Genomic DNA, 12701 nt, shown 5'->3' with positions numbered 1-12701 from the left:
ATCATTTCATCTATAAAATGTAAAAATAAGAAATACGTAAATAAAAAATGCTCCTCAACAAGTTCACAGAGACCAAAGTGACATCATCAGTTGCTTCTTTTGACCAACCAACCATACAAATCCCAGACACTCTTCATTTACTCTCAAATGACAAAAAGCAGCAAACAATAAATCGTTTAAAAAACACAAACACACACAAAAAAAACAATCACCAAGTATCATAAAAATAGTCATTATGCAGTTTCAGTTTTGCTCTTTACCATTTCCACACGCCACCTACTTGTAAGTGGGCGACTCAAGTAATCAAAACGCCCCTACAAACAAAATTAGCATAAAGAAATGTTTTCTCCAGTTTGGTGTGGAAGGAAGCCCCGAACTCAACCTTATCCAACACCTCTGGGATGAAATGTGAGCGAGCTGTGACCCAGGCCTTATCAGACAACATCAGTGCATCACCTCACTACTACCCTTATGGTTGAATGGGAGCAAATTCATGCAGCCAGGTTCCAAAATCCTTCCCGTTTCTTTCTCAGAGGAGTGGAGACTTTTACAGCCACAAATTGATGCCCAGTGTTTTTGAATGAAAAGTTTAACAATTACATGAGTGTAATGTTTGAGTGTCCACATACTTCTGGCCACAGAGTCTGCATGAGTTTGCGGCTCTTCACGGTGAGGCAGTGCACATACACCACTTATTTTAAATGAATTAATCACGTTGTTTCTGACTGAATACTTGGAAACAGTGGAGTCTTTTATTAGCTACTTTTCAATGTTGGTCATGCATATGGAGGCTAAAATGTCCGTTTTTTTGTTTGTTTGTTTTTTCGATGGACAGATAATATTAAGACTCAGTCAATCGTACAATCCATCATTGCCCTTTTCCTCGTTTTTTTCCTGCAGAGTAGAAATGACCACTATTACAGTTAGTTCTCTGCTCGGACACATAGCAACAAGTTTCCATTCATTCATGAGCCTTGTTCCTCAGACTCATGAGCTGTCCTGGTTGCTTTCTTCTAGCAGTTCCATGAGCACCTCCTGGTTGGAGAACTCCTGCAGAGACGAGTTCATCTCCTCCAGCAGATCCTCTCCCAGCAGGAAGCTCTTGATGTCGTGCACAGTCATGCCGATCCGGTGGTCTGTTACTCGGTCCTGGGCGAAGTTATAGGTTCGAATCTTCTCTGATCTGCCTCTGGTGCCAATCTGAAGGAGGAGAAAGAGGAGATGGGAATGAAAAATCTGTGCTTTTATTTTTTCTTATCCAGGGGTTGTAAAAAAGTTCCCTTACATTCTTAATTTTCATGCTATACTTTACATTTTACCTTTATTTTGAATGCTTTTGGTTTTACTGACATTACTTGGCACTGAAATTCAGTCTTCAATCTTTCAAATATAAATGCTACCAATATTCTGGAACTAAACCCCTTGTCACACCTGTATTTTATATATTATATTTGATTACCTCCACCTGTAGATTTCCATTATGGTGCATATATCTCACCTGTACTTTACGCTGGTTGTAGCGTTTGCTGGTCGCCTCCTCCAGCTTCATGCTGTACAGTTTTGCTCTCAGTGCCTGCATGGCTTTCTCCCTGTTCTTCAGCTGGGACCGTTCCTGCTGGCACTCTGCAACCACACCTGACAAACACACACACACACTCTTTTTATGTGGCCATCCCATTTACCATGTAATCATTTGACTCATTAGTCTTAAGTGAAAGACAGACCCATGCAGGCAGACAGCACTAAAAAGCTTCTTAATCTTCCTCTGATAGTTACGCTCAATTGTTACAAAAAACTACTTACAGCAACATAAACAGAACCTCTTGTTGTGAAGAAACAACAGTCGTATCACTAAATATTTTGGTGCACTGCTTTTATGTTGGATACTTTTGTTTCTAAAGCTTGAAAAAAGTTGGAATGGTTTATTTGTTTGGTATTAAATGATATATGTTGCTAATCTGGTTTCAATCAATCAATAAGTCCCAAGTGTATGAACACAAACATGCCGTTTTTTTTAACAGCTAAACATTCAGGAAATGTCATGGGAGGAAGAAGAAGGAGTTTCCATTGTTGAAGAAACTTAAACTTAGGTCACACTCACACACACGTACATGTATTAACAGCAGTGTCAGTGAATAGAACTGTAACTTTTTGTCTAGCTTTATTTACCTGTTGGCAGATGGACCATTCTGACTGCGCTGTCTGTGGTGTTGACATGTTGACCTCCAGCTCCACTCGCTCTCTTAGTTTCTATCCTCAGGTCCTTCGGGTTAATCGTGAAAGAAATCTGACAAGACAAAAGCAACGCTCATAATTCGCTTACATCTAAATTGACATCTGATGAGCAAAAGAACAAATCTACTCCAAAAGACCTCCCTGCATTACAAAACTAGTGTTAGAGAAACAATATTAAAAAGAGAAACAAGCCCTGAAAAAAGATGTTGAACTGTTTATTTACATGATCTGTGATCATTTCTGAGGAAACAAAAAAAGTTGTTTTAAAAGCAATAAGGAAATAGTTACATAACATACATCAATTACACTATAACCCAGTGGTCATACAATCCATCCACCATGTAAAGTTCTACCTCAGTGGGTTGGGGCAGCACAGCTACGGTCATGGTGCTGGTGTGCATTCTGCCCTGTTTTTCAGTCTTGGGAACCCTCTGAACTCGATGGACTCCGGCCTCAAACTTCATCCTCTTGTAGCACTGAGGGCCACTGATGCTGGCCGAGGCGTGACGTAGTCCACCTGGTTGTGAGTAAATAATTAACAACCAATAAAGGAATATTACAGCCAAATGCTAGCAGTGACGTGCAGTTATTTCAAATGTTTATCTCAAAGTGAGGGGCCTTAACATGTTTAAGTGTTTGTAGAAATATTTACATTTCCTTAAAAATGTGCTAAATGTGCCACTTCTTCTGCTGACATTAAATGCAGGTTAACAACAGTAGATGGGCTCCCCCTAGTGTTTAATGTCACTCACTGCAATAGTGGTTGAAAGGTACAAAACCGGAGGGGTTGGCATTTTTCAGCTGACATACACAGCTCTGTCCAACTATTTCATCCATACTTATAGTCACTCGCGGTTTGTTACTCATCACTCACCATTGTTCTTATGTAGAAACATCAGATGACATTGAGTTCACTCTATGATGTTTCCAATGCGTTTACATGACCCGGTAATCCAGAGGAAAAGCAAGTAATCAAGCTCTCTTAACAGATTAATCCTGATTCCTTTAATTAGGATAAAACATGATAGCTGCATAATTGACATGCTTTATTTTGTCTCAAGTAAGAAAAGCCACACATTGAGCCAGTAACAGTTTTATTTGGCATGGTTTCATGATGTTGCCACACCGATTCAATGGAGGTGAAAATTGAAAAGTGTTGGGGGGAAAATTGTCTGTGATGCTGCTGTTTGAGACCCTTAAAACTGGCTGTAATTACAAGGGAATTACAAGCGTCGGTGTCCACTAACCTATGTCGCTGGTCATGTGCTCCAGGAGGTCAAAGGACCAGCCGTGGTACTGAGCGTAGCCCTGGTACATGTCAAAAACCTTCAGCAGAGAGGAGACATTACAAGTCAATTTGTTAATACACAGAAAATGATGTAGGGTTTTTGTTTTTGTTTCTTTTATGGTAACCCTATTTCCTTTATTATTTCAAGGATCCTTCTGATGTCAAATTTAATGGCATATCTGTAAGACAGAGACTTATACATATTCCTTCCTGGTTTTCTGTCATTTACAGTGTTCATGGATCCTGAATTTGTAATTGTGTCTACTGTATAATAAGCTGTATTTACACTTCTCTTTCTAAATAAATGTGCTGTTAATTTCTTCTTAAGGTTTTATTTTAAAGTCTACAATCTCAACAAGAACAGTCTAAAATAATTAAACTTATATATAAATACTTCCAGACCTCAGCAGTGAACAGCATGGCCTCCTGACCCCCAACACCAGCTGTAACCTCCAGGACGAGGTCGTTCATCTCTGCGTCCTCCTCAGGGATCAACAGATCCAGGATCTGATCGGTGAAAGCAGGTTTATTTAAATGAAGATTAACAAGACAGATGTGATGTGTGAAGAACAGCACACACAGTAAAGGACCAAAATATGTGTCACAGTTTTACCTTTTGACTAAGATCTTGGATATCTTGCAAACAGCTTTCTCTTTCCAGCTCTGCCAGTTCTCGCAGAGCTGGGTCTTCATCTATGAGGAAAAACAAAAGACACACAGTGAACAAGGGTTATTCGATAAGATAATATATACACTGAGACAATATAAAATTGTCAGCCATCAGCCATCAACAAATAAATGGGACTGTGGGTTTTGAATCAGAGATATTCAAACTATTCAAACTATTCAAACTTTTTTTCTGTCGTCTTTCTGTGGCAGCAGCAGAGAAGACTAACCTTTCATGAGCATCTCAGTCTCAGCGACGTCTTTTTGTTTGGCCTCGAGCTCTCTGATGCTCTGGATGAGAGGAGCCAGCAGGGACGCTTTGGTCCTCTTGGCCCTCAGTTCGTCTTCACTGTACTGCTCCCTTGTCTCACTGCTGTTGACCACTCTCAAACATTCACTGTACTCCGTCTCCATCTTCTTCAGGTATCCCTGCAGAGACCTCATGGCAAAAAGCTCCTCCACCGACAGTAACTTGGCCACCATCAGTGGTGTAGCAGTGTGAAGATTTCTTGTTCTGCTACACTGATTATTAATGTGGAATCTAAGAGTTTGACTGATGCCCATTGGTGGCTTCTGGAAAACACTAAACATGCACTGCTTTCCTCTCGGAAGAAGGTTTAGGGCTCTTCTGTAAGCCATCTTATAAGCATATGTCTTCAGAAGATTCACTGTGGCAAAAAAATTGGAAAAACCCCGGATCCCGATATGACTTGCCTCTGGAACATGTTCCTCTCTAGTCCGGAACAAACATGCCGCCAAACTTCATTCAAAAATGTTAGAATTGTATACGTTTTTATTTCTAATAAGAATAAGGGTGCCTGGGGTTGCTTGATTAAGCCGTGTTATGTATCCAACAAAGTCATTCTTGAAAGCGGCGTGACCAGCAGCGCTATATTCTGTTGAAGATTAAGGTAACGATATTTCAGGGGAATTAAACAGACGACGACAACCACAGCCCAACCTGATAATTAATTATTTTTCTTTAAATGGTGGCCTAAATGAACCGCTACCTTGTGTTGTTGCGATTAAGGTTTGGATTTCAACCTACGTAACAAAATGCGTGCGTTTAAAAAAGTAAACAACTCACTTTATGTAATCTTGAAATCAAATAACAAACGTTCAGTTGTTTCCGTTAGGGTTTTCCAGTTATCTTAAATATCGGCGTGGCTCTTACGAAACAGGTTTAATTCATAAATTATCTAAAAACTGTCGAGTTACATGTTGTTAATGCTTATTAGAAAAATACTGTTCCTTTACCACCTTGCTGCTGGGCGCAGACATGTTGAATATGGTACGCATGCGCAGTGAGTAAGACATCTTCTTCTGCGGACAAAATTACAGCCGTTTCCCCAGGCATGAGTTTTACACCTCGCAACAAACTAAAATCAGGGGCTGTTATGCGGTTACTTGAAAAGGACAGATTAAAATGTGATTCAGATGAGATTAAGATGAGACTATAAATTGTATGCTATGAAATGTATATAAGATTGTAAATTAGATGTTTATATTAATGTATTCATAGAGCATAACTTACCTGTGTGCCATGTATGAATCCCTCAAATTTGAAATATCTGCGTGGTAATTGTAGATCGCATCTGAGCTGATATCTTGTTTCACTGGTGCATACCACTTTGCCTGTGCTGCCTTGAAGTTGTAATTAAAATGTGTGTGGAATTGTAAATGGACCTTGAACTGAAAATAGGATTGATGCTGGGATCATCATTTAATTAGCATTATGCACTCCAGGGTGCAAAGGTGTTAAGCTATGGGGTTCAAAAGGGCTTCCTCCTCACCTCTACATACACAACTTCACACATTTTCTGTCTCTACTTGTCTGTCACAGGCCTCAAATAGTTTTCTTGTCTTCCCTTTCAGTGACTTGAGTTAGGATTGTTGAGTTGTCTGGTTGTCTTTGCCTTGACTGGATAACACAGATCATAGAATTAAAGTGAAAAGGTTTAATGTGAAACAAATAAAGGCCTGTATCTTAACTGCCCCATCCTGCAACTTCCACCATGTCTGGTTTCTATGAAGGAGCCATTCACACATCCCAAGCAGACGTGTGAACAGAACTGTCCTGTGAATGAAAAGGCTTTAAGCTCCCTCTTTTTTTTTTTTTTTAACAAACAGTGGGATTCCTGTCAGAACTGAAGTCGCCCTTTTCGTGTTTTCTTGTCAGCTAGTAGTTGTTACTTGGGTCACCTTAGTTTTTTCTTGATACAACCGAAAAGTGTGATGCAACCTGAAACTGGGTTCTGTGGGGGAAATGTGGTATTTCTTGCCTAACACATTTGTAAGTTTCCCTTATAGCCACTTTTATGAACACACCACTCAAAAACAGTGAATAGCCTGAAAAATTTGACACTGTATAATAAATATACACTCGCTATCTCAATAATGTAAAAGTTTATTTCACATTTGAAAACAAATAGGGTACTTTAAACATGAGCTCCTTTAGCAATATTAAAGTTAAGAGATTTTTTAGATTTGTTTAGTATTTCACGTCCACTACTACAACCAATATACCTGTTTATAGTATGATGTAGCCTAATGTTCAATTCGGCTGAGGTATGCCGACTTCAGATACGTCGGTTCTGTAGCTATAACTCAGTTTATATAAACTCTGACCACTGTAAGCTACCGTGAAGAGGCCATTTTCATCCGCGTTTCACGTCAGATGGGAAATTACCAGCGGAAATACGTCGACTGCGCGCTGACGTCTAACACAGTCAACGTCCGCTCCCATTGGTTGATGTTTTAAAGGGACAAGCACCCACTTCGCTCCGATTGGTTTGCGCCTTTTGTGCACGGATTTCAAATACGAGGGAGCCACTGGCGGATTTTTCAGTTGAGGAGTATTTAACTTTTGCGGAGCGGGCGTCAGTCGAGAGTTAGCTCAGCGGCCAAAAGGAGGGAAGCAAGAGTCTGCTTTGGATAACGATATAAGCAAAGGTAAGAGGCTCCACTTCACATCTTCCAGCCTCCGAACGACAAACGTTTATCTACGTGCACTATAATGTTTTGTGATCGATGTTAGCTTGGCGGGGTACTAGCTGGGATAGTTAGCGTTAGCTGCCGGTCAGTCGACTGGCTTGGGAAATTAAATGTCGACTAACAATACAAACCTACACTATTATGAATTTCCGGATATTGTATACTAATATTTGACTGCTGTATTTAGTTGCCTAAGAGCTGACAAACTTGCTTCGTAGTTTGAAGTTACTTTCCACACAGCCACTGTACGCGCGTAAAGTCAGATCAGTAATGCTAACAGCGGGTATCTAACGTGGAAGATTCACCTGTTTAACAGATTATATCCCGACATGTTCCTTATCCTAAAACACAGTTGTATGATTTTAACCTAAAGGCTGCAAACCGATGTCGCTTGTCCGAGTATCTTTACGTCACTGCAACCTCACCGCCAAATCTGCATCGCGCCAAAATCGACCATTTGATTTGCAAAATATTTGGCGGAGGACTTTCTAACTATACTCAGTGTCAATGTTAACAGTTTAACGTCAGTCTCGTTGTGTGTTATTCCTTTATTTCATGTCACAAAACGTAGGTATCTCCGTTTAGAGGTAGCTAAGTTATCTTCCATGAGGGAAGCCATTTTGCTGCGCAGGCTTGACAGTCACATTCGAAACCTGACACATTCTCCCCATTTGTCTCCTTCTTGTCTAGAAATCTACATATTGCACAGTGTGTATGTTCCACTCCAAGGAGGTCACCATGAAATGCCCTCACTACAAGGCTGCCATGGCCAGTAATCTGGAGAAAAGCCCTGCTTCTGTGGCTGGTGCAGAGTCCAGGGTGCTTCACCTCAAAGCTTCCCCTGTAAAAGAGCCCAACCCAATCAAACCCCAGTGTCCGTCGGTAGCGGTGACCACGGTGTTGTTTTCTCTCAATGACAACACCAGAGCGGTGCACAACAAGGAAAACAGCTCCAGCAGGGAGCATGATGGGACTCTGGATGAAGGGTTTGAGGACAGCGGCTATCTTTCTCTGCACAACAGTCAGATTGATGATTACCACGGAAGTGAAGAGGATGACCACATGCAGGAAAAACCCACACCTGCTGCTGCACATCAAGAAAAGACAATATTACTAAAGAAATCTCCCTCTAAATGTCAAGGGAGGAAGAACTCAGGCCATCCAGCGTCTCTGGTGACATCTTCCTCTCCTGCGGTTTGTCATAGGACGAGAGCAGCAGCATACTCGCTGTCATCCACCCCATCGGATCGTCACAACAACCTGCCGATACTGAAGTTCCAGCAGGCTGTGTGTGAAGAGCTTGCAAAGAGCTATAAGAAGAATAAGAGGTAGGAATACAATCGCATATTGTGATGTAATAGCTGGTACCACATCTTTTCCTTCCCCCTGTTGTAAAATTGTTGCCTGTGCCTACACAGCAATTGGTCACACATGGATGTACCCTGTATTTTTAAGTTAAAATTTGGTTCTCAGTTTTTATTATATGTTCAAACTTGTGTTACTCTGACATTTTCAGTAAATAAATTGAAATTGTCTTCCTGTCTCAGGTATGACTGGAGCATCATCACAAAGGTAGCAGAGGATCATCTGTTGGATCGGGTGATTGGAGGCCAGATGGGCTGCGAATACGTCGACATGTTTTCATCTCTCCTGTCCAGGAACATGAGAAGCATCCTGACGAACATTCTGTCCCTGCTGGGAGACATGGACCTCATTAGGTAATATACAAATCCTTCACTATGTGGTGGGTGGGTTCATACCTACATGGAATGAATAACCACTGTCAGTCTTGATTCTGTTACAAGATGTTGAACTGTGTTTTATCAATCTGCTGAATACCGAACAGAGCAAGCAACTGCTGTCAACTATAAGACTAATTTGTATCTTCAAGGAAATAAGTAAGGCAGTTGGTTTACATCAGAAATAAATACTAGTTAGTTTTTGTCTTATCATAGGCGATCGCAGAAACCTGTTTTGTGTGAGTTAAGATAAAGACCAGACCCTTTTGAACAATGATACAAACTATGATGGATCAGAGAGAAATTAAATGAAGAAATACACGTCAGTAATTCTTTATTTCTATAGTTTATATTTTTCTTTTGATATTCATCATGTGTTCACATTTTCTCACCTCACAGCTGTAAGAAAGTGAGCAGGACGTGGAGGAAGATCATCTGTGATGATACAGCAGCTCTGAACAGGTGTCAACAAGCAGAGTACGCACTCAGGGTGAGGAACGCACACAGACCCACACAAAATAAACACAAGCTGAGATGTTGTAGAACTTTTTATGCCTTTGACTTTCATGTTCTAACTGGTAACATTATTCTTCTTCTTCAGGAGTCAAGGAGCTCTCTGAGACAAAGTGCAGGTGGCCTGACAAGAGATGTGGCCGTGTCGAGGGTGGTGCTGTCCTGCATGCAGACCCTGGCCTCCTCAAGCACTCAATCATCTTTATCCTCTTCCTCATCCACCCCAAGCTGCAAGGTCAACAGACGGACGCTCCCTGCTCAGAAGAGCGGTACACCCAACAGCACACGCTTCAATGAATACATGCAGGTGAGCGTTGGTACAGATCGAGATTTTCATCATCAGTTTAATCTGCTGATTTTACCAGCAGAGTGTCTGCAGGTCCTTAGATGTTATTTTGTAAGGTCTTCATGGCCACAAACATTTTGTGTATTTTGTTTTGTTTAACTAAGTGTCCAAAACCCAAAGATAGTAACTTATACTATATCAAGAAAAATTACATTTCATTGTTTGGACTTTAACAAACCTGTATGTGTTTGTTCTTCCACATAGGCCGCCAGCAATCTGAAGCAGCATGAGTCTTTGCGACCCTGCAGACGCTGCGGGTCACCAGCAACACATACCACCGAGGTTCAGAGGGCCAAATGTTCACGCCCAAGCTGCCTCTTTGACTTCTGCACCATCTGCCAGGAGTCCTACCACGGCTCGACCCCCTGCAGAGTAGTGCAGCCCCGATCCCACTTCTCCTCCACCAAGACCACACCAATCATACCAGGCAGCGCTCGCAGCAAAAGGAGCATTAGGCGCCTGTGACGGAGCTAAACTGAGGTTTTACTCACTGGCTCTTTTAACTGGGCGGGCCTTGTCAGCTCTGTCAGCAGGGAATGTTTTTATACAAGCTGGAACTGGAAGGGATGTTTGTGCACCGTGGCACTAAAACTCTGTTACACGCTGAACTCTGGCTCTGTCTGACCGAATCAGCTGACTGACGCACTTGATGAAACACTGCTGGGACAATCAACCAGAAAGTGCCATCTGGCTAAAACCCTTGTCGTCTGTGAGCGACAAACGTGCCAAAAAAAGAGAAATGCAGTCTAATAGGCTTTAAATTGTAAAGTTTTATTTTTATTTTAAAATGAAATGGATGTATAGTTATTGTATTTTAAATAGTTTTGTAAACGTTTTTTAATAAATGTTGATCCTCTGGAGGTCTTAAAATGTTCATATGTGCTGTATTTGTATTTTCTGTAAATAGACGTTTCATAAAACCTATCTTGTGTTCTTGTTGTTCTTCACCGCTGCATTTATCCCAGAGCTGACTGCAGACTCAACTTCGGTTTGTAGAGACAACAGATTCCGCATCCATCAGTCACTGAAGCAGTTACATGAAGATGAGTTTCTTTTCTTTTCATTAGAAGGAACAAATAAGTAATTTACTTTGACTTGATTTGAATTTTGTTCAACCTGATGGTGGTTTATTTGAAAAAACATAAAGAGAAAATGAAAATGCGTTAGATTTTAAATCAAACTCTTAATGATATAACTAAATACGACAAGGTTAATTTCATAGTTCTTTCTTTTGTAAGTATGTTGTCTTTGCACTTTAAGGACCAATAAGACGACAGAACAAACTCAAGTTTATCAAACTTGGATACATTTGTTTTGGTTTTTTTTTTGCACAAATACATAGAACATGTGGTCAGCAAAACTTGGGCGCTTGAATAATTTCTGCAGTTCACAATATTTTTAATGTGGTTCATGATGAAGAAAAATCTGTTGTGCTGTGTGGAAAAAAAATAGAGAAATTGATAAACCTGTGACTTGTCACTTGAGACACATAGTTGGGGAAAAGTAAATAAACACATCTCATGCAGGTCATAGTGGTGATCTCTAATGGCCTCACCGTCGTCGTGCTAAGGCTGCACTTGTCACACAACATTACAGTATTTAACTTTTCTACTAGGGGCTTGTAGGGGAATAATACTATTTATGTGATATGGTTGAAAATCTTTGACTTTGACAGTAAACAGACAGCCTGCGCATTTAAATGTATTCACCACTTAATCATGGCAGTTTGAGGTCATTATTTGTTGCTCTGTGCCAAACCATTGCCAGTGATTTTAATTATTACATGGAGAGGAACAAGCTTTTGGAGCTTTCTTATTCTGTCCTGCAAATGGGAACACAGTTTTATTGTTTGTGTCGCCCATTCCCAAATTCAGTTTTTTGTTTCTAATATATCTAGATGTAATATGAATGAAATATGGTTAGCTTATCTAAAATGTCAGTGACTTGCAGGTCTTGATGTTCTTCACCAGAGGGCGCCATTGATTCCTTCCTCTCAAGCTCCTCATCTGTGACCGAGTCTCTCCTCACTATGACTTGCTTGTTTCAGAGCAAAACCTGAAAGTAAGGTTTTCCCTGCTGCATACTATGATACAATTAACTGTCTTTATACAACAGACTGCATAAAAACAGTATCACAGTAGTGGTCATATTCATTTCCAAACAATTAGTCAAATACATACATATGATGATGAATTTATATACTACTGGGAAAGACTGAACAACAATGTGATGATAAACGAGTCAAGGTCACATCGTCCCTGCTGGATTTCCATCATACTTTCATATTTCATTACTTTGCATCTGGTATTAAAACGATTTTTGAAAGTCTAACATTAAACTTAACTACTCTTCCTCTGCTGCATCAATTTCCGTCTTGTAACTAGAACACTTTAAACTCTCAGATTGTCTCACATTGTGTTTATTATGTCACTCTTTTGTTATATTATTCATCCTGCACTCAGAGAGTACTTTTGGTGTCCTTCAGAATGATTTATGATGTTTCTTTGATGGCACTTAAATTTCAACCGACTTGTGATTTTTCATGTCAAAGCAAATCGTAGTGTTTCTCTGCAAATCACCAGATTTATTTAGAGTTGCCTTTGATTTTAAGGGAGAGAAAAGACAGAAAAGAGAGACCTTTCGCAGTGTAAAATCATCTTTCATCACTAAGAATCTGCCCTGGAGCTCTTGGAAAACACCCTCTCAACCCAATCACTGCAGCCTTTTAAACACACCCTCCAGGGATGAGAATAGCCTCTGCGAGTTTTCCCCTTAAAAAAGAAAGTTTGCTTGAATTCTTCATCACTTGTTAATGAAGCCGCAAATAGCATGACTAACATTAGATGGTTACCTCTGACATTTAGAGGATGACCCACTTGTCTCTCGTGTGTCTCTCTTACAGCGCAGTTGCTGTGTGTGA

General features: G+C 40.4%; 2 protein-coding genes across 2 annotated transcripts; one reads left to right on the top strand and one right to left on the bottom strand.

Moving 5' to 3' along the window:
• Positions 1–120: 120 nt before the first annotated feature.
• mtrf1l (mitochondrial translational release factor 1-like) lies at positions 121–5510 on the bottom strand. Its single transcript, XM_037123270.1, has 8 exons — positions 4420–5510; positions 4137–4216; positions 3926–4030; positions 3483–3561; positions 2589–2752; positions 2170–2287; positions 1499–1635; positions 121–1200 (listed from the first exon to the last, which is right to left on the bottom strand). The coding sequence occupies exons 1-8, from the start codon at positions 4826–4828 to the stop codon at positions 988–990; spliced, it is 1305 nt and encodes a 434-aa protein (XP_036979165.1). The 5' UTR covers positions 4829–5510; the 3' UTR covers positions 121–987.
• A 1473-nt stretch (positions 5511–6983) lies between these two features.
• On the top strand, positions 6984–10705 carry fbxo5 (F-box protein 5). The gene is made up of 6 exons (XM_037124975.1): positions 6984–7141; positions 7874–8511; positions 8731–8901; positions 9322–9412; positions 9524–9742; positions 9986–10705. The coding sequence occupies exons 2-6, from the start codon at positions 7898–7900 to the stop codon at positions 10244–10246; spliced, it is 1356 nt and encodes a 451-aa protein (XP_036980870.1). The 5' UTR covers positions 6984–7141; positions 7874–7897; the 3' UTR covers positions 10247–10705.
• Positions 10706–12701: the final 1996 nt, after the last annotated feature.

This window comes from Acanthopagrus latus, chromosome 15, assembly GCF_904848185.1.
Source record: "Acanthopagrus latus isolate v.2019 chromosome 15, fAcaLat1.1, whole genome shotgun sequence".
NCBI lineage: Eukaryota > Metazoa > Chordata > Actinopteri > Spariformes > Sparidae > Acanthopagrus > Acanthopagrus latus.
The sequence above is the reverse complement of the archived record's forward strand: the minus strand, read 5'-3'. Positions and strand labels throughout refer to the sequence as shown.